Raw genomic sequence first — 27,912 nt, forward strand, 5'->3', positions numbered from 1 at the left:
CCAGCAGGCCAAAACAAACAGGCCTAGCCTGACCCATGATGGTAATGCACTTCCCGAGTAGGGCAGAAGCTTGACCACCTACTTATTATACAACATGTGGGATGTTCACTAGGTGTGACCCTCCATGCATGATGTGGAACTGGTGCCGTTGAAACCCTAAACGAGCACGGCTAACAGGTTCTTAAACTCAGCCCAGCCTCAGAATCAGTATTCCAGCCCAAGCCCAGCCCGAAGCAGGCCATTTCCTGAAAGCCCTTCATGTGGCTCATTGCTAAAATTCCCTCTGCCTCAACATTGAAGTCTTGGGTTCAAGCCCAGCTTACCTACCAAAGGGGGGGAAATTGAAGGGAAAAAAAGAAGAGAGAGAAAAAAGAAAATCATCATTGTTGAATGGAACAACAACTAAATAGGTTCAGACCGAACTACCCACAAATTGGGCCATGATCAGTTTCATTTGATAGCCAAAAACTGGCAAATAAGACGCCCTCAATCTTGAACGGCGCATTTATAACTTCTCGTAAATTGTTAACATTTTGCACAGACTAAGATATGCAGCAACATTCATGAAGCATATATGGTTATTAAGCCCATGCATGTGGATGAGTTTGATTGTATTGGAAGACAATGGTACATTGATCACTGGGCCAGTGATGTTCATGATCTGTGGCTGTCCTTCATCGGCTATCATCTAGAATGCCCACCAGGCACTTCTCCAGCAAGAAATCAGCATTCACCCAGGCATGGTATTTATCTAGAACAGAAAATTAAGGGTCCCATTCCCCCGCGTACAGGGTTTTGCTAACACCACATGTGCCAGCCTAATTATCTGGCGGGCTGCATGCCCGAAAATGGGCAGTTAAAAAAATGGCCAGTCATCCACACTCAACAACAGATGTGACCCAGCTGATGAATGACTGGCCTATTTTTATGACTGGGGTGATGAACAGCTATGAATTGGCACACGTGTGCCAGTGTGTAGGTGTGCATGCAGTAATATCAAAACACCAAAATGATCCCTGGGACTGATGGTAAGGAAAAAGCTCCAAATGGTACTTTCAACTTTCTTTAGGGCTTGCTTGGGAGCTTGGAAAATAAAAGGGGAGAATGACGTCTTCTTTAGAAGCTGTTTTCCAAGAAAGCATTTGGAGATAAAAACAAGTTTGGGAGAGTGGAAAATAACAGGGAATGGTTACATTTTCTTTGAAAGTTATTTTCCAAGAAAGCATTTGGAGAAAAAAAGAAATAAGAAAAAAAAGGTGGGGGGGGGGGGGGGGCTGTGTAATACATCCTTTGAAAATGTTCTGGTAGAAACTGAACTACCAATCAGGGAAAACATCATTTTCTTATAAAAGTATTTTCCACCCAAATATTTACCAAGCTCCGAAATCAGGCCCCTATAAAATATGAAGAGATTTGGCTTGGAGACAAAAATCTATGATGCTGGGACCAATGAGACTCAGACTCAGAACAGACAAAGGATACCAAATAATGATGTGCAATCTTTTCCCGCCGCCTTCGTGAGCATATCAACACCTAAGAGAGGGAGAGATTAATCAGCCAAAAGTTCCAGGCAACATCTACCTTTTTTCACCTTTAGAACACTGACCAACAGAGCCTAGAAATCAAGTCATCCATGTGAAAGAAAATACAGACAAAGAAATACCCGAGTCAACAATTCATAGAATAGAGAGAAAAAAAAAGGGAAAGAATAGGAAAAAAAGTGATAGAGATCTTGATTAAGGCTATACAAACAGTGACATATATAGTAGGTGGATCCTTGCATTAAAAGATGGGTGTCAAAAACTAGGCGGAATTTGAAATAAGAGAAAGCAATGTTATTTAGAGATAAATTGATGAAAAAAGGAAAGTGGAATGTTGAGGATGAAGTTAAATGTTATGTGAAAAGAGATGGCTGGGTGCATTAGGAAAAAGGCAAAAGATGTTTTATGGGTATCTAGACAGAAATGCCAATCATAAAGAAAACTTAGTGGTGGAATGAGAGTGTACAAGCTATTCACGAAAAAAAACATTCATGTTCCAAAGCGTGGCAAGGGACTAGAAATTTCGATACATTGGGTCAATTATTCATGAAAGTGGAGACCTTGTGGGCTTGGCATGGGGGAGAAGCAGGAAAAGCTGGGAAAGCTAAGTGGAGTTTGATCATCATGGCCGTGTTTTGGGTTATTTGGGGAGCTCAGAATGGACGTTACTTTCGGAATGAATGCGCAGTCATGGTTGAGGTTATAAGGAAAATTAATGGTCTTGTTTTGGATTGGGCAGTCTATGTAAATGCAGCCGTGGCTGCAAAACTGTCTCTTTTTTATTTTTGTGTTTGGGTTGTATTCTTTTCCTGCTTTACAGTGGGTCTCTTAATAAATTTGTTGTCCTCTCTCCAAAAAAAAAAATCTCATGAGAGTGGAGAGATTGAAAGGATGTTACCCATAGAATTAAAGATAGGTGAAAGAAATTGAGATGTGCCTTTGGAGTTGCATGTGATCGTCATACCACTCAAATTGGAAGGGAAATTTCATAGGAGAGCTATAAGACCTGCCATGCTTTATGGGACAGAATGTTAGGCAGTTAAAGATCAACATGTTCATAGGATGAGTGTAGCTCAAATGAGGATATTGAGATGGATGAGTGGGAAGCCAAGGAGAGAATTAAAAATGAATGCATTCAAGGGAACTTAGGAGTAGCACCAATAGGTAATAAGATGAGGTAGACTTAGAAGTGAGTTGGTACAAGTTGAAGGCTCTAAGAGTACAAGAGGAAGGCCTGAAAGACGTAGATGGAGGTAGTAAGAAAAAGCCTTGATGACCTATGGTCTAAAAAAGACCCAGCCTTTGATGGAGTAGAATGGCAGAATAAGATTCATGTAGCCGACCCCGATTAATTGGGATAAAGCAATGATGATTGATGATGATGACGACAACGACGACGATGATGAACACATACGTTAACTGTCAATAAAGGGCAGCATTTGGACGAAATGTGTAAATTTGAGAAGCAAATAACTCAAAAGATTAACATTCAACTGTTCAGAAAAAAGGGCCCAAAAAAGACTTCGTTACCTCCAGGGTGAAATTTCATGTAGGGCGAGATATTGTAGACACGACCTTTTAAAACCGTCCAAATAGAGCCCTCTGTCTTGTGCTGCTTAACTTCTTCCATTGAAATGAACCTTTTATTTGATTGGCCTTTTAGTCCTGAAACAGACCATGCATCAAACCAACAGAAAACATCGGGTTGGCATCTTACCTGAAGTCATGTTTGGATGCACATATTGGATCGCAACTACAATTGTATAATGAAGCAGAAATAACCAAATTGCAGTTTTTGGTCACTATTCACATTGAATGACCAGGTTCTGAACCGATATCACTTTACTTTCAGTTGAGCTTGAAAGAAAAGTAACTGAAAGTTGGGCGCTACTTCCTCATTTTGAACCAAGTGAAAAAAAACAAAAAAAAAAAACACTTCACACATTTGCTCTTCATAAAGGTGCATGATGCATCAACCATTACTTCCAAAAGCATCAAATTCCAAACTTCCAAATTTAAAGAGTCTAGCAGTAGCTCATGTTCAAACATAACACCGACCTTTTCATTCTTTAAATGGCGGTTCATCTACCATGTATGCAATTGTCTAAGGTTGTGTGGTTGCACAAGTGAATTGAATCACAAATATTCACTTAAATCAGGAAAAATGGCAACAATCATTGATGTATTTTAGTATCCATTAAAAAGGTGGTGCCTCAAATTTGAATTACAAAACTTCACTTTACTAGTGAAAAAATGACAACAACCAATAATTTGTTTTTTCCTAGCAAGTGATGACCTCACATTTGCAGTTGCATTACTTTGAAATCCAACTTGAACATAACATAACTGCAATTTGGAGCTTGGACTCTCAATACGAATGACGAGGAAACTACAATTTAGTTAATTCCATAGTTTAAAAACTTGAAAACTCAATCTGACTCGACGTAATAGTCAATAACTATATTTAGATTAGTTATCTTATAAAGTATTATAGAATAAGAAAAGAAGCAGTTAATTGTTGCATAGCTAGTCAGTTAAGTGCTCTTGCTTCTCTGAAAGAGGTTGAGGCCTGAGGGAACACCAGCCCCCATGTACTACAGACTCGTAACTAATTGTTGCATAACTTAGTCGGTTCAGTGCTCTTGCTTCTCTGAAAGAGGTCGAGGGTACTCCATCCCCATGTACTACAGACTCGGCTCAAAATCTGGCTGAGTCGAGTTGACTCGGCCGGGTTTCACGTCAAGTCAGCGAGTTTTAGCAATATGTCAATTCCACTTTGATAGACTAGTTACTGCAATTCAATTCAATGGCAAATTCAAACACACCCTAAAATTCAAAATAATAATAATAATAAATAAATAAATAATAACAAGAGAAGTCCATAAAGTACCTGCAAGGTCAGGATGTGTCCGAGTAATCTTTAGCCAGTCCATTTGGCTATGCCCTTTCGCAAAGGGAATTTTTACCCGCACAGCAGGCTTTCTTGGCACAATCTTCTGTTCTTGTGAACCATTGACATCATCTCCAACATTTCCTGGTTCCGAAAATTCACTGACGTTGGATTTTGGAGGCAGCGAATCAATAGCTGCTGACCTCTTGGATGTGGCCCCATCTAATGATCCATACTTCGCTGGGGAATCATCGATCTTATTAACGCTTGTACCAGTCGAAAGGCCATCTTCGATTGTGATCGCACCAATATTAGGGATGTTTCTTGGAGATTCCAAATCGGCTTCATCTATTTTCAGATCAACCTAAACAGACACTCCTGGACGTTTTTAAGAAACTGTACCACATATTCCATTGATTCATACAATTTTCAAGAGATTCTACTAATCCCACACATGTCTATAAGGCAGCCTGTCTACATGCCACCACATGTGCCACACGGCACAGGAGTGGCAGCTACCCTGGCCCAAAAATCAGGCTGGTCTATTCATCAACTTGGCCTCAATATTAGACCCTGGCCCAAAAATCAGGCTGGTCTATTCATCAACTTGGCCTCGATATTAGAAACAACCCGATGGCTTCAAAACCCTTAAATCTTCTCTTTAGTTCTCCATTTGATTCGTAAACCTGCAGCCCATCTGATCAGTGGATCAGCCTGATTTTTTGCTAGAGCATCCAAACAATGGAACCTACCAGATGGACAGCTTAGAACTCACACCCATGTGTTGCATGGGCACATCATGGCATGCAGATGGGACGCCCTATACATGCTTGTGGGATTAGCAGACCTAAGATATAAACATGCACGACACATATATGTGTGCCTTACAACTTGCCATTCCATGGAATGAAAAAACAAACTTGCCTGCCAAAAGGTGAAGTCACTAGCATTGTCCATCTCTCTCACCGGCTTTCAGTACTCCGTATCGATGAGTCCAATCAGTTCTGTCAACAGAGTTCTTTATCAGTGCATTTCTTTTCTATCAATAAACCACAATTCACTAAATCAAAAGGAACAAATCAAGCCAGATGTTAAATCAATGAAAAAGTGTATATGTAAATATATATGTATATATAGACACACACAATAACAACCCTGGAAAATGATATATAGACACATGCAATGGTAGATGCTTCAGGAATACTGCTAATCCGGCTTATGTTGTCTCCTCCAAAGCCAAGCGGCTAATTCTGGAATGGGCTGTTCATGTAGATTCCTTGAAGGATTATGACCTTCTTTTTCTTCGAGCTTAGCTTTGTCTGCCCTCTCGGCAGGCCTGCTAAGCTCTCCTCTGTGTTTTTTTAATCTCTTTTTTAATATAATTTGCGTGATATTTCGAAAAAAAAATAACAACCCGGGAAAATGATATTAGTCAAAGGTAGTATCTCTTGTACAAAAATCCCAAAAATTATAAGAATCTTTAAATAGTAGTTGATTCAAACTGAAAATTAAAATAATATCTGCAAAGGGACAGGTATAGTTTCCCTTTACTTTTCATTCTTTATTCATTTAAATGTAAGTGGCTTTTAGATTTAAGGATTTTTTATTTTTCTTCCTCTTTCTTTCTTTCTTTACAGAATTGTCTTACATGTCCAGAGATTATTCAATCCTTGCCATGGAGAAAGGAAGCTGTCCAGGTCATCTTTTTTTTATTCAACAATCAGGGATGAGATCCAAAAGAGGGAATAGACAATCGAATACAAACAGCATGAAATAGATTTGAAAAGGAAAGCCCTGATTATTTACAGAATTCTCTTACATGTCCATAGATCATTCAATCCTTGCCATGGAGAAAGGAACCTGTCCAGGTCATCTTTTTTAATTCAACATTCAGGGATGAGGTCCAAAAGTGGGAATAGACAATTGAATCCAAACAGCATGAGGAAAGCCATGATTACCAATAACTACAGAATATTAATGGCCTTTGATTTTAAACCTCTGTTTAAAATGATTTTCAAGCATAGTAATATCATTAACATCATTCCCATTAACAATGATCTCACCCAAATACATAAAAATAATGCGGACATCAGTGGTGCACCCTTTAGAGTGTACCAGAGGAGGAGGCGTCGCCGATAGAGTACCAGAGCGGAGGAATTGATGTAGATGGACGACGGGTCCATCGGACCCACTTTCTGACACGCTACGAGTGCAAGAGCGGCATGACCGCACCCCGACTATAGATCCATGGGTCGGATTTCACACCCTACTACACGGGTGATTGCCCGACCATAGATCTATGGGTCGGATTTTACACCCTACCACATAGGTGTTTTAGTTTTGGACTTTTTTGTTATTTTCTTCTTTCAGGGGCTTTATTGCAACTTTCTTTATTTTTCGTCTTTTTGTTATTTTTCTTGTTTCCAAAGGCTTTAGTGTACTTTTACTTTTTCCATAGCCTATAGCCTATATATATATTGTGAGGGACCCTATTTTTATTATTATTGAATGAATAAGAATTCGTCTATTTTCTTCCTCTTTATTCAAGAGATTAGGGTTTCAGGATTGGCCCTTGGGTGTTGAGGATTCCACCCGGATTTCGGGTTTCCCTCTTTCTAAGATCTTCGAGGTGCAGGAAAAGGTAAGAATCATCCTTCTCCTTTTCTTTTGACGACAAAGGACCAATACCTTCTTCATCTCAAACCCCTCATCCTCCACCCATTTCGTTTCTCTCTAGATACCCCTTTCTAGTTCGAATGGAAAAGAGGGATGGTTAGTCAGTAGAATCAGATCCAAGCTTACTCGTGGACTGACTTATGTTGGATCTGGGATATCCTCATATCCCGAGGTCCTCCCTTTTTACTGTTTATGTGATCTTATGCTAAGAGGCATGATCCTGACGGAATAACCTCATCTTTGTGTTGAGATTCACCTAATCCCTTTGATTGGAAACAGTTAGTTGATTGGTGTATTTATTTGAATATTCTTTAACCTGATTATACATGCATCTAGGGTTAGGTTATCACATGTCCCCGCATCACAAAACCAGTACCCATGCCTCGCGGTCTTTTTATGAGGTTCACTTTCAATTTTGCAAGTTCTAACTTAGAAGACCTCCTGTCTGAATTGTGAAAAAAAGCTACACCAAAGAATGTTCAGATACTTGCATTATCGAGGTAGCATGAAGCACATTCTAGACTGAAACCTTTCATCACAAACCCTCACAAATCACAGCCAAAGACCCACGTTGAACCAAAGCAGCAACATCAGAGGCCAGGGACCTTCATTTCACACCAGCCGAATTTATCCATGGCAGCAAAGTCCGAGATCTCTCAACGGGCATTGCCTGAAGGGGTTCTGAATAGGCTAATTCCCAAACGGTTGTTGTCAATGGCATATCCAGTCATTTGAAGAGGTTTTTGATCCAAGGGGATTTGCAACTTCAGATGAGGCAGAATCTCAACGGATCTTTTAAGATCTTACCCAGGAGGTAGCCCTCAACGGCATTGCGCTTTCCATCCGAAGCTGATCCAAGATCGAATGATGATTTGATAAATATCCCTCAGAGACTAGCAAATCCGCGGTCTGAGAATGCAGCTTCTCATTCATCCAAGCCTATAAAATTGAAGCCATATGCCACAGCATCAATGTCCAATAGAGATCCCCATCTCTTGGAGCATCTCACATGGAAAAAAGCACCTTAGTTGGAAAAATCAAGACTACTATCTCCATATGTCTGCAGAGAGAGCTTTCAGAGAGAAGAAGAGAAGACTATCTGTGAGACTGGGCATGTAGAGACTTGACATAATTTGCCTCCTCCGTAGGGTCTCTTTATCAGTCTTGTTGTCAATTACATGACCAGCTTGCTCAGTTCAGGCTGCATGCTACTTGCAATAGTTTTGCCTAGTTTCTTTTCTTTCTTTTATTCTGCAATTCTGCCTGAGAAAGACTCTAACTTGGCCAACAAGTTTAGCTTGGTAGTGAAAACAGGAGCCTCACCACTTGTAACAGAAAAGCAGCATGCAAGTGCTTTGAACCTTTCAACTCATCTTCTGCCCCCTTGTCTGCAATTCCAACCGTAGAACCTGACACCACATACACTTACATTGAAACACTTGACCTCATGGCAACCCTCATGGTACCGGGAACACTGCCCTTAGTTACAGTTAGCTTTTCGATATCATAAGTTGCATCTCTATAACTAAATTTCATTTTTTTTATTATTGAAAGATCATATCTAAATTTTATAATAGATGTGAGAGTGGCATTCTAAATTGTTTCTATACAATTTTTATTTTTATTTTTTGAAAGATAACGAGAGTTTAATTAAAAGAAAAGGAAAAAAAAAGAAAAAAAAAGAAAACAAGGACAGCAGCCGATACTGTTGAGATAGCAGACAAAGGCTACAAGCCAAGAAACAAAAGATCGGAACCCTATACTGCTGAGATAACGAGACTTTAATTAAAAGAAAAGGAAAAAACAGAAAACAGAAAACAAGGACAGCAGCCAATACTGCTGAGATAGCAGACAAAGGCTACAAGCCAAGAAACAAAAGATCGGAATCCTTCATGGATTCTACATGGGTAGCCCATTCAATAATTGGCGATTTGGCGATTTAGCTCTAGATAACACCCAACCCGTAGAATTAGCATAATCCCGAAAACATCTGCCGTTCCTTTCCTCCCAAACGCACCACCAAAAGGCAAGAAGAGCCATTCTCCACAACATGGACTGATTCTTTCCAAGCTTTGCCCCATGCCAGTCCATAAATAGAGAGGAGACGGTTTCAGGAGGACACCAACTGAGGTCGAAATGGACCCGAAAATCGGCCCAAATGGAGGAAATGAAGGAGCAGTGGAGCAACAGATGGTCCACTGACTCCTCCGCCTTCATGTAGCACAAACAAATATTCACTAAGCACATCCCTCTCTTCCTAAGATTATCCACCGTCAGAATTCTGTTTAAAATGACCAACCAGCCGAACGCGATGAACTTGGGAGGAGCCGAGAATTTCCAAATTTGCATACAATGATGGTCAACGGAGAGGGGGGATTGGTCCAGTTGCAAATAAAGAGAGCAGACCGAGAAACTGCTAGTCTTGGACATTGTCCGGAGCAGGGAGTCGTCGATAAGAGGATTGGGTTGAGCCCTATAAATGCACTCGAGAAGGTCCACAAACTCTTGGACCTCCCAGTCTTGTAAGTTTCTCCTACATTTCACAGACCAAACCAACTTTCCATCAGCAATAGAATAGCAATCAGCAACCATAGCATCTGGATTTGGAGCGAGAGAGAAGATTGAGGGGAATTTGTCTCTAAGCGGGATGTTCTCAATCTTTCCAAAACCGAATTTTTGAACCCCTGCCAAGTTGGAATTCCACCCCTTGCAGGACCTGATCTTGAGTGGAGATAATACCTCCCCAAATTGCGGACGCCTTGTATCGAGAAGACACATTCGACCACCAACCACCAACTGATTGACCATATTTGCCTTTAATAACTTTGTTCCACAAACTACTGTCTTCAGTTCCTAAACGCCAAATCCATTTGCCCAGCAAAGCCCTGTTCATAAGCTTCAAGTTTTTTATACCTGTCCCACCTTGGTTGTATTGCTTGCACACGGATTTCCACTCCACCAGGTGGAATTTATTCTTCTCACCCTTGTTGTGCCAAAGAAAGTCTCTTCTTTTGTGATCAATAATCTTTAGGACTGAGGGAGGACATTTGAATAGAGACATGAAGTAAATGGGAAGATTCGAGAGAGCCGCCTTAATAAGGGTAATGCGACCGCCGAACGAAAGGAAACGACACTTCCATTTAGCCAGAAAGGAATCAAATCTGGAAATAACCTTGTCCCAGGCTGATTTAGGAGGGGCGCCAATGCACAATGGCAGACCAACAAACGTGGATGGGAGGGAGCTCGCCGAACAGCCGAAGGAATCAGCCCGTCTATTGATTTCCTCTCCTTCCAAATTTATGCCAAAGATCTTGGATTTAGCCAGGTTAACAGACAGACCCGAAACAGCTTCAAAGCAGAGGATGGAGGTGCAGAGATTGCTGATTTTATCCAAAGCAACCTCGCTGCAAATCAGAGTGTCATCAACAAATTGAATGTGAGAAATGGGAGCGAAAAGGCCCTAAATGGATATACCAGTTAAGATCCCAGCTTCCTGCCCTTGATGGAGCATTCTAGAGAAAGCTTCGCCGACGATGAGGAAAAGAAAGGGGGAGAGAGGATCCCCTTGGCACAGGCCACGAGAGCTCTTGAAAAAAACCAAAAGGAGAACCGTTAAGGATAACAGAGAATCGGGCAAAAGAGATACACTCCCCAATCCATCTTCTCCAAAGAGGCCCGAAACCCCAATCTGACAAGCATGAGTTGCAGAAATTCCCAATCAATGTGATCATACGCTTTTTCGATATCTAACTTGCAGCCGATGAATTTGCGACCCGATCTGTGAGCAGCATCAATACATTCATTAGCTATAAGCGCACCGTCAGTGATCTGCCTCCCAGGAATGAAGGCACATTGATTGCCAGATATGATTTTGCTGATATGCTTTGACAAGCGAGTGGCTAGGACTTTGGCCAGAATCTTGTATGGACCACCCAGCAGACTGATCGGCCGAAAATCCTTAAAGGAAGCAGCCCCTTGGAATTTGGGAACGAAAGCGATGAATGTGGCTCTGAGGTTTGCAGAGAGTCTGGCCTTGTCGTGGAATTCCTTAAAAAATTCCATCACATCGGATTGGATAACCTCTCAGAAAATTTGGAAAAAGAGAATAGGGAATCCATCGGGCCCAGGAGCTTTATCAACCCCAAGCGAGTCGATGGCCAGCTTTACTTCTTCCGAGGAGAAAGGAGCTTCAAGGGAAGAAGCATCTTCAGGCGAAATGGAATTGAGTTGAAGATTGTCTATCCCGGGGCGTCTATGGGGGGCCGAGCTGAGAAGGGATCTGAAATGGGAGATAGCAGCTTCAACGATCACTTCTTTTTCTTCCACCCGAATGTCATCAACTACAATAATGCTAATCTTATTAAATCTGGCGTGCATATTGGCCAAGTTGTGGAAGTATCTCGTATTTCTGTCGCCCTCTTTATATAATATCTCGTATTTGTATATAATTAGATCTTTTAGTTGGGAAGGTGCTTCCTATTTCCACCATCTATGGCCAAACACTAGCATTAGATTAACCAGCCGTCAATCATTGATTGGTTGATTGAATTCCACTACATGGTTTCCATCTTGGCACAATCATTCCTTTCACTATGATACATGAACTTTTCTTCTTCTTCTTCTTTTCTTTCTTTCTTTCTCTCTTTCTTTTTGAAAAATGACTCAGATATTATTAAAACAAAAGGAAAAAGGCGGCCGGCAACAAGTGACCCTCTCATCAGCCAATGAGAGTAAAACAAGCAATCATTGCCAAAATTCTTAACAGATCAATCAGCAAAGCTTTGCCTTTAAAGATTTGTCTACTCCTTTCCTTCCACAAACCCAAGGACCCCAAAGAGTGCCATCTTCCATAGATCTCTGTAGACACTCCACTATCAAAACATGACCATGTGGTTTTGTAACTATGGTGAGACCCCAATCAGAGTGAAACGCATGGCTTAAAACACTCTAGACAGACAACAGACGGGCCAGATCAGGCCAAACTGGACCAGGGACCACTAGCCAATAGCCTGGCTGCATGGCAGCCATGTTTGATCGGAACCGGCTGTGCTATGGTTGGTTCTGCACAAAGCTGGTGGGCGCTTAGCCGGCTTCGGGTTTCTTCCTGCTGGCCCAATCACAGCGCTCCAGTTGTGGTTCGTCTAAACTTATCGCTTCAACGGTGCTTCGGTTATGCTGAGCCTAAACTCACATGATGAGTCAACACAATTAACTCGGGCTTGGACAAACCGAACCTGCCAATTTAGCCTTACATGTTCCTCTCCAAATGCCTATAAAAGGGACCCCCACACTTACAAAAGGGGTTAAAAAAAGAAGGGCAATCAGACTCGGGCAGATTTTGAGACAGAGATAGGAAAAGAAAGGTAGAGACAGAGAGTTCGAGATAGAGGCTTCTATTCTCTCGATCTCTCTTTATTCTTTCGATCAATGTTCGAAATATCAGTATCGCGTTACGTATCGCACCCTTGGGATACAGATACGTATCGGTTATTGCATGGGATATCTTAGTTGCATCGCGTAATGTATCGTTGTTGTTGGAAACATTGGAAATTGGTTGAATTTTTCAACGAAATTTCAATGATTGTTAAAAAAGACATCAATACACACTTACAAATCAAAACATTACAAAAAACAAGTGCACATAATGAGTTTTCTTTGTATGGGGTCCTAATCTATGCGTTGTCTAACTGAATTGATGCAAGTACATTCAAAGTCTATTTATATAATTTATAAATGTAAGAAGACATGTGAAAACACAAGCAATACATTCAAAAGAAAAAGAAGAATCACTAGACTAGGTTACATACATGTTTGATTTTGATTTATTTTTTTTCAATTTTCCGCAACTCGGTCCTTCTTCTCCAAATCTCAAATTCGAAGTTCTCAATCCATGATTTTTCATGCCATGCAAAACATGAAAAATTGTGGATTTGTAACAATTTGACATTGATTTAACATGATTTATAGAAAGAAAAAAAAGGGGGAGATTGAAAAAAAATGTTCACCGGATCGAACATGTGGGATATATCCCACTATTTGTGTATTTCGTATCGCACAGGTGGGATACAAGATATATCGTGGGATATATCGGCCAATATCGTCGATATTTAAAACACTACTTTCGATCTCTTCTATTCCATTTCAATATCGAAGCCAAAGCCTGTATTCTCGGTCTACCCTTTTTCCAGTCCGTACACCCCAACAAAACTTTTATTGTTTATGCTTTGAACACTTGCGAGTAGGCTCTACTCTGACATCACGTAAAGTATGCTCTACAGTTGCCTCTCTTGAGGGGATCTTCTATATCAAAAAACGCGTGATCTAAAGGAGTAACCAAAAGTTCTTTGTTCTTTTTTAGCTCCATACTTTCATCAGAAAACTATTTTCTATCATTTCCGTTTCGATTTTAGTTTACCTTTCATAGTTAGATATCTAAAGCTTGGTATTTTACTGGAAGTTCACCAAATCCCCTTTGAAAGTGTACAACATGGCAAAGTAGAGACCGTGTTTTACACGGGCGGTAAAAGAGTACATAACCTCTTCATTTTCCGTAACCGAGACCCCTACCCGGAATCTATGGCGCAGACTTATCCAAGAGTCACTCGAGTCAGGAATCCTTTGGATTTCCCGACCTCAAAGCAATTCTAGCCAACCGTGGATTCTAGGGCTTTTATTTTGGCTAGTGGCGACTCCAAAATAGTGCTCAATTGAGCCGTTCTATCAATCTTGTGAAAGGTAGTATACAACCCAAAACCAAACCGTGGGGGGCCTCAACGTCTAAGGATACGAGCATGTTGCATGGAGGTGTTATGGACAACATTCATATCTTCATTACCTTCTCTTCTCAACCCCTCCACAACGTTCAGGCATGGAGGTCTTAACTCTGGGTTCTATTAGATCTAGAATTTTCGAATTTGGGCCTACATAGCTATTACCAGTGTCAACTAAGCACACATGCATATGCATTCTAGGTCTACGAAGGACGGGCCAGGCCTAGGGTAGGTCTCGACCTAGATTTTGAATTATTTCGGGTCAGGCCGTCAGGCTGGCCCTATTCAAAATTCTGATTATGCGGCCCGAGCCTGGCCCATTAACACCCTTACCAACAATGCTATTCCATCAACAACTCCCTAATAGAATGATTAAACACCCAAGAGGTCCCAAAGATCCAAGGAAAAGAACCATGTCTCTTTAGGCACTATATAGTGGATGAAAAGATGGTCAATAGATACCTTCTCATTCGTGCACATAAAGTACATATTTGGGGAAGTCATATTGTGCTTCTTTAAGTTATCCAGAGTTAATATTTTATTTTTTTGTTGCAATCCAAGCAAAAGCCTTAATTCTTGGGGGCATAGGGGCTCTAGACTATAGTACTAGGAGAGGCTTCCTCTTGAGCCATCGAATTGAGAAGAAAGATCTGACCAAGGAGTCATTTGCTAACCACCTCCAAATATTCCCATCTTCATATGAGCAATCAATATGTAACGCACTCAACTTACCCAAAAGATCCACAAATAGGATTGATTCCTCACTAAAAAGATTTCTCCATAATCTCATTTTCCAAGCTATGCTACCACTCACAACATCAAAAACATTTGTGACATGTTCATCCTTAGTAGTGTTTTAACCGCACTCAACTTACCCAAAAGATCCACAACTAGGACTGATTCCTCACTAGAAAGATTTCTCCATAATCTCATTTTCCAAGCTAGGCTACCACTCACAACATCAAAAACATCTTTGACTTGTTCATCCTTAGTGGTGTTTTAAAAGGCATATGGTGTAGCGTCCACTCCTCTATATTGTGTAGCGTGAGCAACATGATACTTCCTACTTTTTAATTAAAATAATAGGAAAATTGGTAAATAGTTTTTTTTTTTAAAAAAAGATTAATCAATTTATTAGGCAAAGCCAAAGCAGGAAAAAAAAAGGCAAAACCAAAAGAAGAGAGAGAGAGAGAGAGCTAAAATAAAACAAAATGAGCCCTAAGGCTGGGAAGACCCCTATTAAGGAAACTCAAGGCACCCGATCCCTAAGCAACAACAAAACCCTGCTGAACACCCCCACTAAAGAGACCTTCGAATTCCAAAAGCAATGATTATTCCTTTCAACCCAAATCGCCTAAAGAACAACTAAGAGCATAATTCCGTACTTTTTCCTACCAAGGATCCCCCTAGCTTCCACGTGCCACAAGCAAAAGAGGCCATCTACAAAGGGCATCACCCAAGAAACTACCGCAAGAGCTAGGATTCGCGACCAGATTTCAACAATGAAAGAACAATATGGTCAATCGATTCAGCATCTTGGAAGCACATGAGGCACACATTGGTTAGGATCATTCCCCTTTTCAGCAAATTATCAACAGTAAGGACCCACTTCTTAATCTTCAAAAAAAAAAGAGGACCCGCTTCTTCCCAACCAACCACGCAAGGGTTGCCACTTTTGGAGGAATTTGTAGAACCAAACAGCTCCCGAATGGCAGCAGCTAACGAAAGAGGCAAGAGACGCGAGGGGAATACATCCAAAAGGAACCTAAGCTAGCTAGGCTCCAAACGAAATAACCTCTGAACCCGGAAAGGGAATAAATCCATGTAAACGAGATAGGAGCAAACAAGTCTAGAATTTCAAAATCCGAGAGATTTCTCCCAAACGGAGGGAGCCAGACTCCTCCCTCCCCTTGGCTAGAAAAGCACTTAGCCACGGAAATATCCTCCACAGGACAACGGACAAACAAGGCTAGAAAGGCAGAACTGAGGGGAGAGCCACCACACCAAGAGACTAACCAAAATTTTATTCTCTTCCTATCCCCCAAAACAAGACCCATGCTATAACAAACTTCAGGGGCAGTCCTAAAAATTCCTTTACAAAGGAAAAAGGAACGATATAGGGAAGAAGGCTTAGTACACCAACCACAGGGAGCCAAACCGTATTTAGCAACAATAATCGACCTCCAAAGGCTCAATTCCTCCCTAGTCCCTACCAAACCTCCATATCCATTTACCTAGGGGAGCCTCATTGACCAGATCTGGCCACTTTATACCCGCTCTCCCCTCAAAAAGAGGAGAGCAAACTTCCTTTCAATTAAGAAGTGAGAATTTCCTAGAGGAGGATCCCCCTTGCCAAAGAAAGACTCTCCGGAGCTTTATCGATCTGGGAGAACCGATTTCGGGCAATGAAATGGAGACATTTAATGAAGGGGTATATTGGAGAGAGAGGCCTTAATCAAAGTAGTTATGTCCCCTAACAAAAAGAATAATCTATATATGTTCAATGATCTTATCCCAAGGATACAAGACAGGTTTCCCCACACAAAGGGGGAGACCAAGATAGGTAGTAGGGAGGGACCCACCAAGTTGTTCCGTATCCGTTACGATACGGCCGTAAAGGCCGATACATATAGGTAACGACAATGACCGTTACGCGATATGGGGGTGAAACAGGGCAGATAGATTTTTTAGGACCATATCGGCCGTTACGTGGCATAACAACCGTTATCCCTGTAACTGTTGACAAATAATAACTTTTTCTATTTAAATCTATTTTTCTCATCATTTTTTCACTTTTCTCATTCCAAAAACTCTCCTATATCATTCTACAGCAGATTTCAACCACTCTTACTATAAATTCCAGGATTAAAACCATAGATTGAAGCAATTTAAACGGATAGAAGCTCAAAGGGCTATTTTTTCAAAAATTGAAAAAAGTGGTATTTATGCATTTTTCTAATTTCTAGTTCTAATGCTTGATTGTGATGTGTAAATATCAGAGACATATAACCATGTTCATAAATTCACCAAACAATCTGATACAACACTCTCACCAAAGAATTGATTGTTACAATACCATAAACTTGTTCAAAACAAAAATATGAATATTTACATTCTTCTGGAATTTTTTTATATTTTTCCACATTTTTTTGGGCAAATTTTTTTTTTTTTCATTTGTTACGAGGGTCATAATGATCGTTACGGCTGATACCCGTGTCGGTGATGGTGGTGACCGTTAGTGTTTTAAGTATCGACGATAGCGGCCGATATATCCCACAATATATCTTGTATCCCACCTGTGCGATACGAAACGTACAAAATAGTGGAATATATCTCACATGCTCGATCCGATGAACATTTTCTATTTTCGATCCTTTTTTTTCTAAATCATTTTAAATCAGAGTCAAATTGTTACAAATCCATGATTTTTCATCTTTATAGAGAGCTTCGATTTCAAGATTTGAAGGAGATGGGCTGAGTTGTGGAAAATTGAAAAATAAAAATAAAAATTCTCCATTTCTTGCAAATCGGTTGCAATCTTTGTATCCAAACATAAAATCAAACATGTATGTAACCTGATCTAGTGATTCTTCTTTTATTTTTGAATGTATTGCTTGTGTTTCCATGTGTCTTCTTACATTTATAAATTATATGAATAAACTTTGAACATACTTGTATCAATTCATTTAGACGGTGCATATATTAGAACCTCATACAAAGAAAACCTATTATGTGCACTTTTTTTGTAATGTTTTGATTTATAAGTGAGTATTGATGTCTTTTTTAACAATCGCTGAAGTTTCATTGACAATTTTGACCAATTTCCCAATGTTTTCCCATGTTTCGAACAACAATGATACATCGCGATACAACCGATATATCCCATGTGATAACTGATATGTATCCATATCCCAAGTGTGCAATATGTAACGCAATATCGATATTTCGAACACTGGTGACTGTTACTGGCACCATTCCTGATAAAGAATACCTTGGAACCCACACCACACCCAAAAGAGTCAGCCAGATGAGTAGAATCCTCCCTTGGAAGATTAATCCTAAAAACTCACTTTTAGAAAGATTAATCTTCAAAACTAAGACCACTTTGAACCAGAAAATAGTAAAATTAAATACAAAAAATAGCAAAAATAAAACAAAGGCGTAGAAGGAAAGAAAAAAAGAAAGAAGCACACTACATTTTTCAAGTGAAAGCATGTTCAAGAGAAGTTATATATTATTAGTTTATTGAAAATAACAATACATGGCATTAACATAAACAAATATAAACACTTTTTTTTTTTCGCATCTCTAGTGAAAAAAGGACAAGTAGTCAAGTATCACTAGACGACTAAACATGTAGCACTAGATTACTAAACATGTACTAGAAGTTATGCAATTGACTGTGGGGCCCATCGTGTGCAACTATGTATGGCATCCAACCTGCGCATCAAGTAAACACAGCTATGATGATGGTATACTTATACAATCACCAGGTGGACAACGGGCCACACCATAGAAAACAATGGATTGTCACCATCAACTTTAGCATGGTGGCCCACATGATACTTGGTAAACCCTGCTGGATTAAGCGGCTTGGACACCGCGCCACGACATAAAAACAATGGACAGCCACTAGAAAAGGAAATTAGAAGTCCAATAATCATGTGAGCTACGCCATAGAAAACAATACACATCCACTAAAAAAGCACCACCATAACGTGGTGGCCCACATGATGGCTTGGATGGGTTTGATCACATGCCATACACACACCACAGTAATTCCCGCAGAAGAAACAGTTGTCGAACAAGCTTATTCTTCAACGTTGCATAGGAGCCAGCCTCCCAAAAAGGAAAACTTGGGAAAAAAAAAAAGTCAATTAAAATGAAATAAAACTCGTTAACAGATATTAACAGTAAGAAACATACCTCTTTTTAGCTTTAAAACAATCGGAAAATCTAAATCTTCAGCTCCACGGCCGTACGGATGTTAATGGGGGAATCTCAAAATTCTCCTTTCATCGGTTTCCAATACCCATGAAAATTCAGTTATAGTATCTTCTCAAATGGCCGATTGCTCCCCTCTAATTGCCTCGTTAATAGATGTATGGACCGAGAAAATCGAATCACCGATTTTTTTGGGGGACGGAGGTGTCTTGCGGTGGAATATTAGGGCTTTCGAAAGCCTCTTTTCGAACACCTTTTATTTCATAAAAGCTTGATTCCAGGGGGCGCGAATTGCCTGTGCCCGCCCGCCCCCACGAAGTTCCTGTGGTCAGAAGCTATGTGGGGTCCACAAATTCCGGTGAGAAATTCAGTCCGTCCATCAGTTTCTCAAGCTCATGATAGGACACGAATTCAAAATCCACGCGACGGAAAACAGTGAGAATGGAATTGTCCACCGTTGAAACCTTCCCGAAGGCCGACATGATTTTTATACGACATCCAAACCGTTCGTAAGGTTATCACTTATCACCACTAGGATAAACTGTATAGTGTGCTTATATGACATCCAAGCCGTTCATAATGTTATCATCACTAGTATTATGATAAACTCTGTGGTATGTTTATATGACATCCAAACCGTTCATAACGTTATCATCACTAGGATTAGGATAAACTGTATGGTATGTTTATATGACATCCAAACCGTTCATGATGTTATCATCACTAGGAGAAACATATAGCATCCTTATCTGGCCCACAAAGTTTACAATGGCCGGCGTTTGCGCTGTTTCGTGTGGCATCGTCCACCTGTGTTTTGGATCTATGTAATGTTTGGACCACTATTCTATTGTGAGCATAAGAAATTGATGGACGGAGTGGATTTTTCATCTCGAACTTCCAGCTGACCATACTCCAATTCCAAATCAGTTCAACATACACGGATTGCAAAGCTAGGTGAGGCCCACTCTGATGCTTGTGAGAAATCCAGTCCATCCCTTTTTCTGTTAATTATATTAGAACATGGATCTGAAAATGAGACATTCAAATTTCAAGTGGGCCACGCAATAAGAAACGGTGAGGATTGAATGTACACCATTGAAACATCCGTGGGTGACCTCACGAACGGTTTGGACTTTGGAGGGTATATAAACAATTTTTTACCGCACGCAACATAGGCACTAGCAGAGAATGGCTGAGAACCTGGCTGGCATATAAACATCCGAGGACCCAAGAGAGAAATTTACCACTGTACGACCCATTTATGGCCCATTTACCGCTTAAGCCCACCCCATTTTACCTGACCAGAATAAGCCCCAGCTGTACGTACGAGTTGCCAATGGCCGAAAATGCTCCATGCATTGAAATGACCGTGAAGTAAAGGGAATAGTCTGTGAAATGCCTGTGAAGGGGGATTTTTAACCTTTGGCAAGTCGTCCGTACAGCTGGGGCTTGTGCTGGTCAGGTAAAATGGGGTGAGCTTAAGCGGGTAAATGGGCCATAAATGGGTCGTACAGTGTTAACTTTCTCAACCCAAGAGGTTTTAATGATAATCATTTTCTTACCTATTCTTTACTTCTGTGCTACTCACTTAAGTTTTGAGTCTTCTTCATTTTTGGACTCCTGTTCTAACATAAACTAGCAAAATGAATAAGTGAGGTGGATTTTTCACAAACATTGCCAACGGCCTCAAGTAACTTCTGTGGTACGGGCAAGCAATCTGCATACCAAATTTACAGTATATGTAATGGTTGTAACTCTGCCAGGCACACTTGCATGCTTTTATTGCCATTCGTGATTATAGCTAGGTGGGTGAAATTCAGACGCAGATTGCTTTCAACCCTCAACTGCAGGTGAGAAGCTAGCTGGGCCTGTTCTTTCTGTTTATGAGAAATCTGTCTCATTCTTTTGTTTTGTCCATTCATGTTAGGATATGGCCAAAAACCAAAAAAGAAAAACAAGACAAATAAAATTCAAGTAGTCGCACCACAAGAAAAAGTAGGAAAAGAAATGCCTATCCTAGAAACCTTCCAGGAGTCTAATATAATATTTATATGCTATCCAGACCATTCATTAAGCTATTCCCACTGAGATGAATCATTTTTTTGATTCAAAATTTATATCACCCAAGTATGGTCCACTTGAATCTTGGATTTGCCTCATTTTTTAGCTGATGTTTTAATAAGATTCTTAAAAAAATGAATTGGGTGGATTTCTCAAAAACATCACAATTGCCCCACTTAGCTCATACCATAGGAACTTCATGTGGTCAAGGTTGCAGGCAATGCTCCATCCATAATAGGACCTAAGTCCGGATGGCCTAGATAGTTATACTTTAGCGTCACTTATGATGAGATGAGTCGTCACCATCGATAAGTGTTGAACTAGCATAACAAAAACACGCCAAAAGACTTGAAATTCTATAGCTTAAAAGGAAGATAAGAAGTAGCATACATGACCTGCACTATACTTTAGGCATAGTTTAGCATATGTTATGCAATACTTGCGCTATTTGCCTGCTCTATGTTACAAACACTATTGAAAACATCCGGTCCTAAGCAATGGCAGGCACAAACAGAGGTGAAGCCGAGGCCTCAAGAGAAACCTCTTCCAACCACACATCTCTCACAAATTGAATTATTATTTTTATCATTATCATCTAAGCCTTATCCCAATTAACTGTGGTCGACTATACGAATCTTATGCTGACTATAGTTGCACAAACAATAAAGTAAAGAGGCAGCAAAGTCGAGTATAGGAGTGGGGGAGTGTCTCTTTCAAAATGTAAAATTGGTATAAATAGGTAGGAAGTAGATATTTTGCAGTGGAGGTGGCACCAAGGTAGAAGGATCTTACCACCAACTCCCACAATTCCAATTTATCAATGGTAGCTCTAATTAGATCATAGATCAATCTTTTCTTACTAATTTCATCCATGTCCTTCTAAGGAATTTTCTTGCCCATTTAGAGCTTTCAACTTTCACAAACTCACTCGTTCTAACTAACATAGAATTTGTATCCATAGCACATGACCCAACCATCTAAGTATATTTTTCCTCATCTTACTGCCTATTATGCGCTCGATGTCCCTTTGATTGCATTTATTTCTCAACCTGTCCTTCCTCGCCTTTCCATTCATCCATCTAAACATCCTTGACTTCAACTACATTCCTCTAATGAATATGTTATCCCCAAACTGCCCAGCCTTCTCTTTTGGTCCTGTATCTATCTTACAAAATGGTTGACCCACACAGGGTGGATGGAACTTGGGCAAGTTAAGTCAGGTTAAGGGTCAACCCGAGCCCAAGCCGATCTCAAGTGGACTCAACCCACAACCCAACTGGACCCAAATTCAACCCGGGGTGCCCAACCTGAACTCCCATGTACCCAACCCAACCCAACCCAACCCAAATACATGTCGTCATTCCCAATCATACCTGAATTTGCTCACCCTGAATTCAAATTCGGTTTGCATTTTCCAACCGAGGAAAATGACGACCCAGCCCAAATTCGGGTTGCATCAACTGGGTTAGGGTTGACCCAAACCTAAGTTGTACCTCTAAATCCATCCTTTTCTAATATTTTAATTAGCTCCAGATTGCCGAACCACCTTGCTAATGACTTTCCAAACTTCCAAACCCATTGGTCTAGATTAAGGCCCCCAAAACCACTCATCATCCAGTTCATCATATTCCCCACAAATTACAGTTTTCTATGAACCATTTGGCTCTTCCTGGCCAAATCACCACCACCATTTATTAAAGAGAGTTGAATTCCTTTCCCCTCACATTACAATGGGTTTTGCACCTATTCTAATGGATGAATTAAAAGTTGCAACCTGACTCATTTTCTTCCGACAAGAAGTTTATATGAAGTTTTTCAAAATTTAAAGCCACAATTGTGAGAATATTAAAAGGCAAGAGGAAATGAAGAGATCAAGAGTGTGTGACCTTGACAATAGTGGATACTGTTACGTGGATGCAATGGCCATTACAAAAAAAATGCCCCGTGATGGCTAAAAAAATGGCCATAATGGCAATGGAGTGAAGGATTTTCAAAAATTCAATTAATTCATTAATTGATTAAGATCCCTGTTAAGATCTGACCAAGTTTCTATTTAAAAAAAAAAAACAAAAACGAAATTATACATGATGATGAACCATCGGTGTGCCACTAACAATCTCCTAAAACAAGGTGCCTCTCTCACAACTATTCTAACAATCTCCTAAAACAAGGCGCCTCTCCCACAACTATTCAAGATGAAGGGGATTGAGAGCTCTAGTCAAGATCTTGGCAAGGCTGAATTTAACTCCCAAGTCATATATGAGATAGGCCACACAATAAATGGATGTGAAGGACTCTAGGCATGTCCTACTCCTCCCTTTCATAAACTTTTATCTTTTTTCTCTCTCCCATCGTCATTTGCTTGGGATGTTCCCTGGGGTGTCTAAGCTCTCTCTCTCTCTCTCTCTCTCTCTCTCTCTCTCTCTCTCATTTCTCTTAAATTGGAAGAATTACTGTCCCTATCCCTCAACTATTAATGGTGACTAAAATTGGGCAATGCCCCTGTCACCCAAGTTTTGAATCATCTCAATTTCAACCTTTGGATATTCATTAAGTGTGATTTAAAATAAATCAACAATTGAAAACATAAATCAATGGTTGAAAAACTTTTATTAACCAATTGCAAACTTTGGAAGTACCAACCGACCTTTTAATCACTTGATAGACCATTCAAACCATAAGATTAACCATTTATTTATATGCTATACATGTCATGATAAGGGATAATAGATCTCTCGACTCTCGTTGGAACCCTGCATACTCCAAGGACCCTGATCAAGAAATCCAGATTTTCAATGGCTATTCAAAAGCCTAGTAAGGAGAGCCAAAGCATGACTTCCACATTTATGTAAGGCAGGGAAAGAGGATGTGGCACAAAGTTGGCCCCTGATAAGTGTAGTTTGCCCATCCTGACACCATGCCATCCCCCTTGAGATGATCGCATGATAATGGGTTGGATGGATGTTATCTACTGGTTAAACCTTAACTTATAGTCTAACCCGTTGGACTTAAATCTTTATTTAAAAAGAAAACACACAATTGGAAAATGCATGGATCAATTGATAGGTTGGATCTTAAAGCAGCTGAGGGAAACAAAGATGGTTCACGGTCGAATATGTAGTGGATAAAATTGAAGGATAATGAAGCATCTAGTTGTCTAGCAGATGTGATTTTGAATCCATTCATGATAGGGCCCAGCAGATGGATGGACCTGATTGATTCACCAATGAGCCAGGCGCGTACCCCAGCAAAGTGGCTCTACCATTTGGTTTACCGGCAGACACTGTTTCTTGTCCTGTGATCCACCTGTGTTTTGTAACTGCCTTATTTTTTGTGTTATATCTTTAAAAGGCGGTAGCAAACCAAACACCACCTAGCTTTCCGTTGCAAGCACTTTCTGCGGTTGGGGGTCACGGGCGATCCTAATTCGGACCGGAAAGGAGCGTATCAGGTGTTATCCGGAAACGGAGTGGCTACTTCCCCTGCCATTGGCCCCGTGGCTGGTAGTCGGTGCTCTGTGGGCCCTACCATGATGTATGTGTTCCATCCATCCCTTTCATCCATTTTTACGGATCATTTTAGACTTGATCCCAAAAATGAATAGGATATAAATCTCAGGTGGACCACACCACGGGAAAACAATAGTGATTGGATATCCACCATTAAAATCCTCCTAAGGCCAACTGCTCTGTTTTATTTGACATCCAATATGTTGATTAGGTCATAAAGACGTAGATGAAGGGAAAAAAACGAAGATTGGCTTGATCCAAAACTTTTAATTGTCAACGTTTATTCAACACTGTTGCCTATAATGTGGTCCACTTGAGATTGGGATATACCTCTTTTTTGGTATCATAGCCTAAAAAGATCTAGAAAAATAGATGTACGGAATGGATTAAACACATACATCGTGGTGGGGCCCACAGAGCATCGACCACCAGACATTCCGTTTCCGTGTTATCCAGGTAACTAGAGCTGGGCATCGGACCGAGTCGAATCGAATTCGGCCTAACTCGACCAGCTCCGAGTTCTGCATGGCCTGACCCCGAACTTGGTCAGAACCAGGACCGAGTCTGGGTCATCTAACCTAATTCGATCCTAAACCTTGCTGACATGGACCGATCCGAGTCCAACTCGGTCAGGAAAAACGAGTCGGATCGGATTGGCCCATGTTCGGATCGGTCCAGATTTTGGAAGTGTTTGTAAACATTCTGTAGGGTAGGCAACATTACTCGCATTGTTTCCTATTGTGCGATCTACTTAATTATTGGATATACTTAAAATTTAATATCAACCCCTAAAATAACCTGAAAAAACTGATGGACGGTGTGGATAAACTAAAAATCTCAAGACGGGCCCCACATAGTTTACCTAGCAGGAGAAAAAAAAAATGCACTGCCTGTTTAAAACTCACACCGCTTATAGCTCCCTGAAGAAGCTTGCAATTATTGCTGACAGTATGCTATCTGTAGCTAGCTGACACAGCTATAGCAGCTCTAGGTGGAAGCGGATTGCGTACTGAGTAAACTCTGTGGGGCCCACCGTAATTCATGCATTATATCAACTCTGTCCATTTGTTTTATCATATAACTTTAGTGCTTTAAACCAAAAATTAATCATATCCAAAGATAATATGGATCACACCACCTGAAACAGTGTGAATTGAAGTCTACCGTTGAAAAGTTATTGGGGCCCCACAGAAGTTTTAGATCAAAATGATATTTGTGTTTTCCCTCCATCCATGTCTTTGTGATCTTATGAACAGTTTTGATGACAAATAAACGTCATTGGGGGAGTTAGAAATGTTTCAACGGTGGAAATCAATACTTCCATTGTTTCCTTTGGTATGGTCTACTTGGCTTTTGATATACTATAATTTTGGGCTCAACCCCTAAAATGATCTGGAAAAACGGATGGACAGTGTGGATAAACCACATGAATTCATAATGGGCCCAACAGAGTTTACTCAGTACGATAAGAGCCTATGAGTAACTCAGTACACAATCCGATTTCACTATAGGTACGTGTCATGCGGTGTCATGCGAAGACAAGCACGGACGCTCCTCAAGCTTCGAGTTGTACGAGCACTGATGCTCCCATCAAGTGGGCCACACCTTGCTTGTATCAGGAACTTCCCGTGACAGGCTCCAGGAGAGTTTCCTATGTGGGCCGAGTGGGCCCACGTATGATTAACAACAATCGTCGGATATGATTTTTACATCGTTGATAGGAACATGGCCCAAAAATAAATATGAATGTATAACTAAAAAGCCACTCGATCATGGGCATGTTAAATGGACGGTTACAGTAACAATGGTATGGCCATCAACTTTAGACGCTCTTATTTTAAAGGTCAGGATCGTCCGAAAATAGCTGTTTTGGGTCCAATTTCAATCCACCATTGTCACTCCTATCCTGTGGTTTCACCTTGACAAACAAGCCTACTTGGGCCCACACACAGTACAGGGAATTCCTATCCATTGATTCATATAGGCACACGCATATATAGACGAACCTGACGTTAGTGGATTTGCTGGCAACGAAAAGGTGAGATTGAGATCCATTGCTCGCCTGCTACTTCTCCCCTGACAAAAGAAAAAAAAAAGGTACGATAAGCTGACCATCATCTAGGCGGTAGGCCCCACCAATCTACAGCTTGGATGTGTGAAGAAATGGAGAAACTCACGTAGAAGGCGGTGACGGTGCCGGCGGAGTTGCCAGGGATGAGCTTCAATTGCATGGTGATCTCGCCGAAGAGATAAGAATGCCTAGAATGGAAGCCGGAGCCGGAGGTTTTGTCGAGAGATAGGATTAGCCGATTTCCATTGTCAAGAATTTTAGCACAGCCGTCACCCCACGAGAATCACAGATATAAAGAGATAGAGAGAGAGAGAGATAGAGTTGACGGGCTCTTTGAGCGGGATTTTTTGGCACCGAACGTAAAAGCTAGGTGGTAAAAGTATATATATACACACACACACATACACACACACACACACACACTGATATATACGGTCCGGATTGGGTCGGTCCGAATCGGATCCAATCGGATCGGGTTCTGGATTGGGTCGGTTTGGAATAGGGCTTATCCGGATTTGACCCGAAAATAATTCGGATCTGTATTACGTTACCCGATCCTAACCGATCCTGACCATCAGTTCTGTTCGAATCGGGTCGGATCGGGTCTGATCGGGCCGGATCCACCGGTTCGGGTATGAAATGCCCAGCTCCACGGGTAACACACGGACGCGGATTTCTTGCGAAAGCCTTTCGCAGGAAGTTCCTGCCTGGGAACGCAGATGCAGCCCACCATAATGTTTGTTGGGAATCCATTCCGTTCATCCTTTTTCTGAGCTAATTTTAGTATATTATACCAAAATTGGATTGGATCCAAGAGTCAAGTGGGCCGTACTAAAAGAAAAAGTATTTAGGGAAATTCCTACTGTTAAAACCTCCCTAGGTTTGACAGTGATGTTTACATGTCATCCACACCGTTAATAACATCATTTCTACTGGGATGAACTGAAAACACAAATATTATCATGATTCAAAACTTCTGTGCCCCCACGAATATTTCAACTGTGGACGTTTAATTATCACATTTTCGGCGCACTTGAGCATTGGATACGATTCATCTTTGGCCTCATGTCCTGAAATGAACTCACAAAATGGATGGACGGTGAGGATTTCTCACAAACATCCCAGTGGGCCCCACGTGCGTTCTCGGCGCAGGAACCTTTTGCAGGAAATCCGCGTCCGGGTAACACCATCTGGAGGTGATTCTAACACGCCGTTCTTTCATTCCTGTGCGGAAGCTGTTAGAGTGGGGAAGCTGTTAGAGTGGGGTAACACCTTAGCCGGGTCATATTGGATGGCCTGAAAGATGATTGCATATTGAGAAAACCTTGTGGGGCCACTGTAATTTATTGTAGCGGATTGGCCGGTGTACCAAACACCACCGACCTGTGTGTACCTGTCGTGAGAAGAGCGGTGACTCTCCTCAACCTCCATTGTTGTACGAACGGTTCAA

The 27,912-nt window shown here is 40.9% G+C and overlaps 2 protein-coding genes across 3 annotated transcripts; both read right to left on the reverse strand.

The window, feature by feature from the left end:
• Positions 1–357: 357 nt before the first annotated feature.
• Positions 358–19,229, reverse strand: LOC131222582 (cytochrome b5 domain-containing protein RLF-like). 2 transcript variants are annotated; one of them, XM_058217711.1, is made up of 6 exons: positions 18,804–19,229; positions 5,356–5,491; positions 4,432–4,795; positions 3,072–3,206; positions 1,483–1,533; positions 358–751 (listed from the first exon to the last, which is right to left on the reverse strand). In XM_058217711.1, exons 2-6 carry the CDS (start codon positions 5,386–5,388, stop codon positions 675–677), a joined length of 660 nt encoding a protein of 219 aa, XP_058073694.1. In that variant the 5' UTR covers positions 5,389–5,491; positions 18,804–19,229; the 3' UTR covers positions 358–674. The 2 variants fall into 2 exon arrangements, with proteins under 2 accessions (XP_058073694.1, XP_058073693.1); XM_058217710.1 differs by having other exon boundaries at positions 5,356–5,435; positions 18,804–19,228.
• On the reverse strand, positions 11,191–27,893 carry LOC131223982 (uncharacterized). Its single transcript, XM_058219574.1, has 4 exons — positions 27,856–27,893; positions 26,569–26,650; positions 26,398–26,467; positions 11,191–11,447 (listed from the first exon to the last, which is right to left on the reverse strand). The coding sequence occupies exons 1-4, from the start codon at positions 27,891–27,893 to the stop codon at positions 11,191–11,193; spliced, it is 447 nt and encodes a 148-aa protein (XP_058075557.1).
• Between the last annotated feature and the right edge of the window lie 19 nt (positions 27,894–27,912).

This window comes from Magnolia sinica, chromosome 13, assembly GCF_029962835.1.
Source record: "Magnolia sinica isolate HGM2019 chromosome 13, MsV1, whole genome shotgun sequence".
In the NCBI taxonomy this organism is placed as follows: domain Eukaryota; kingdom Viridiplantae; phylum Streptophyta; class Magnoliopsida; order Magnoliales; family Magnoliaceae; genus Magnolia; species Magnolia sinica.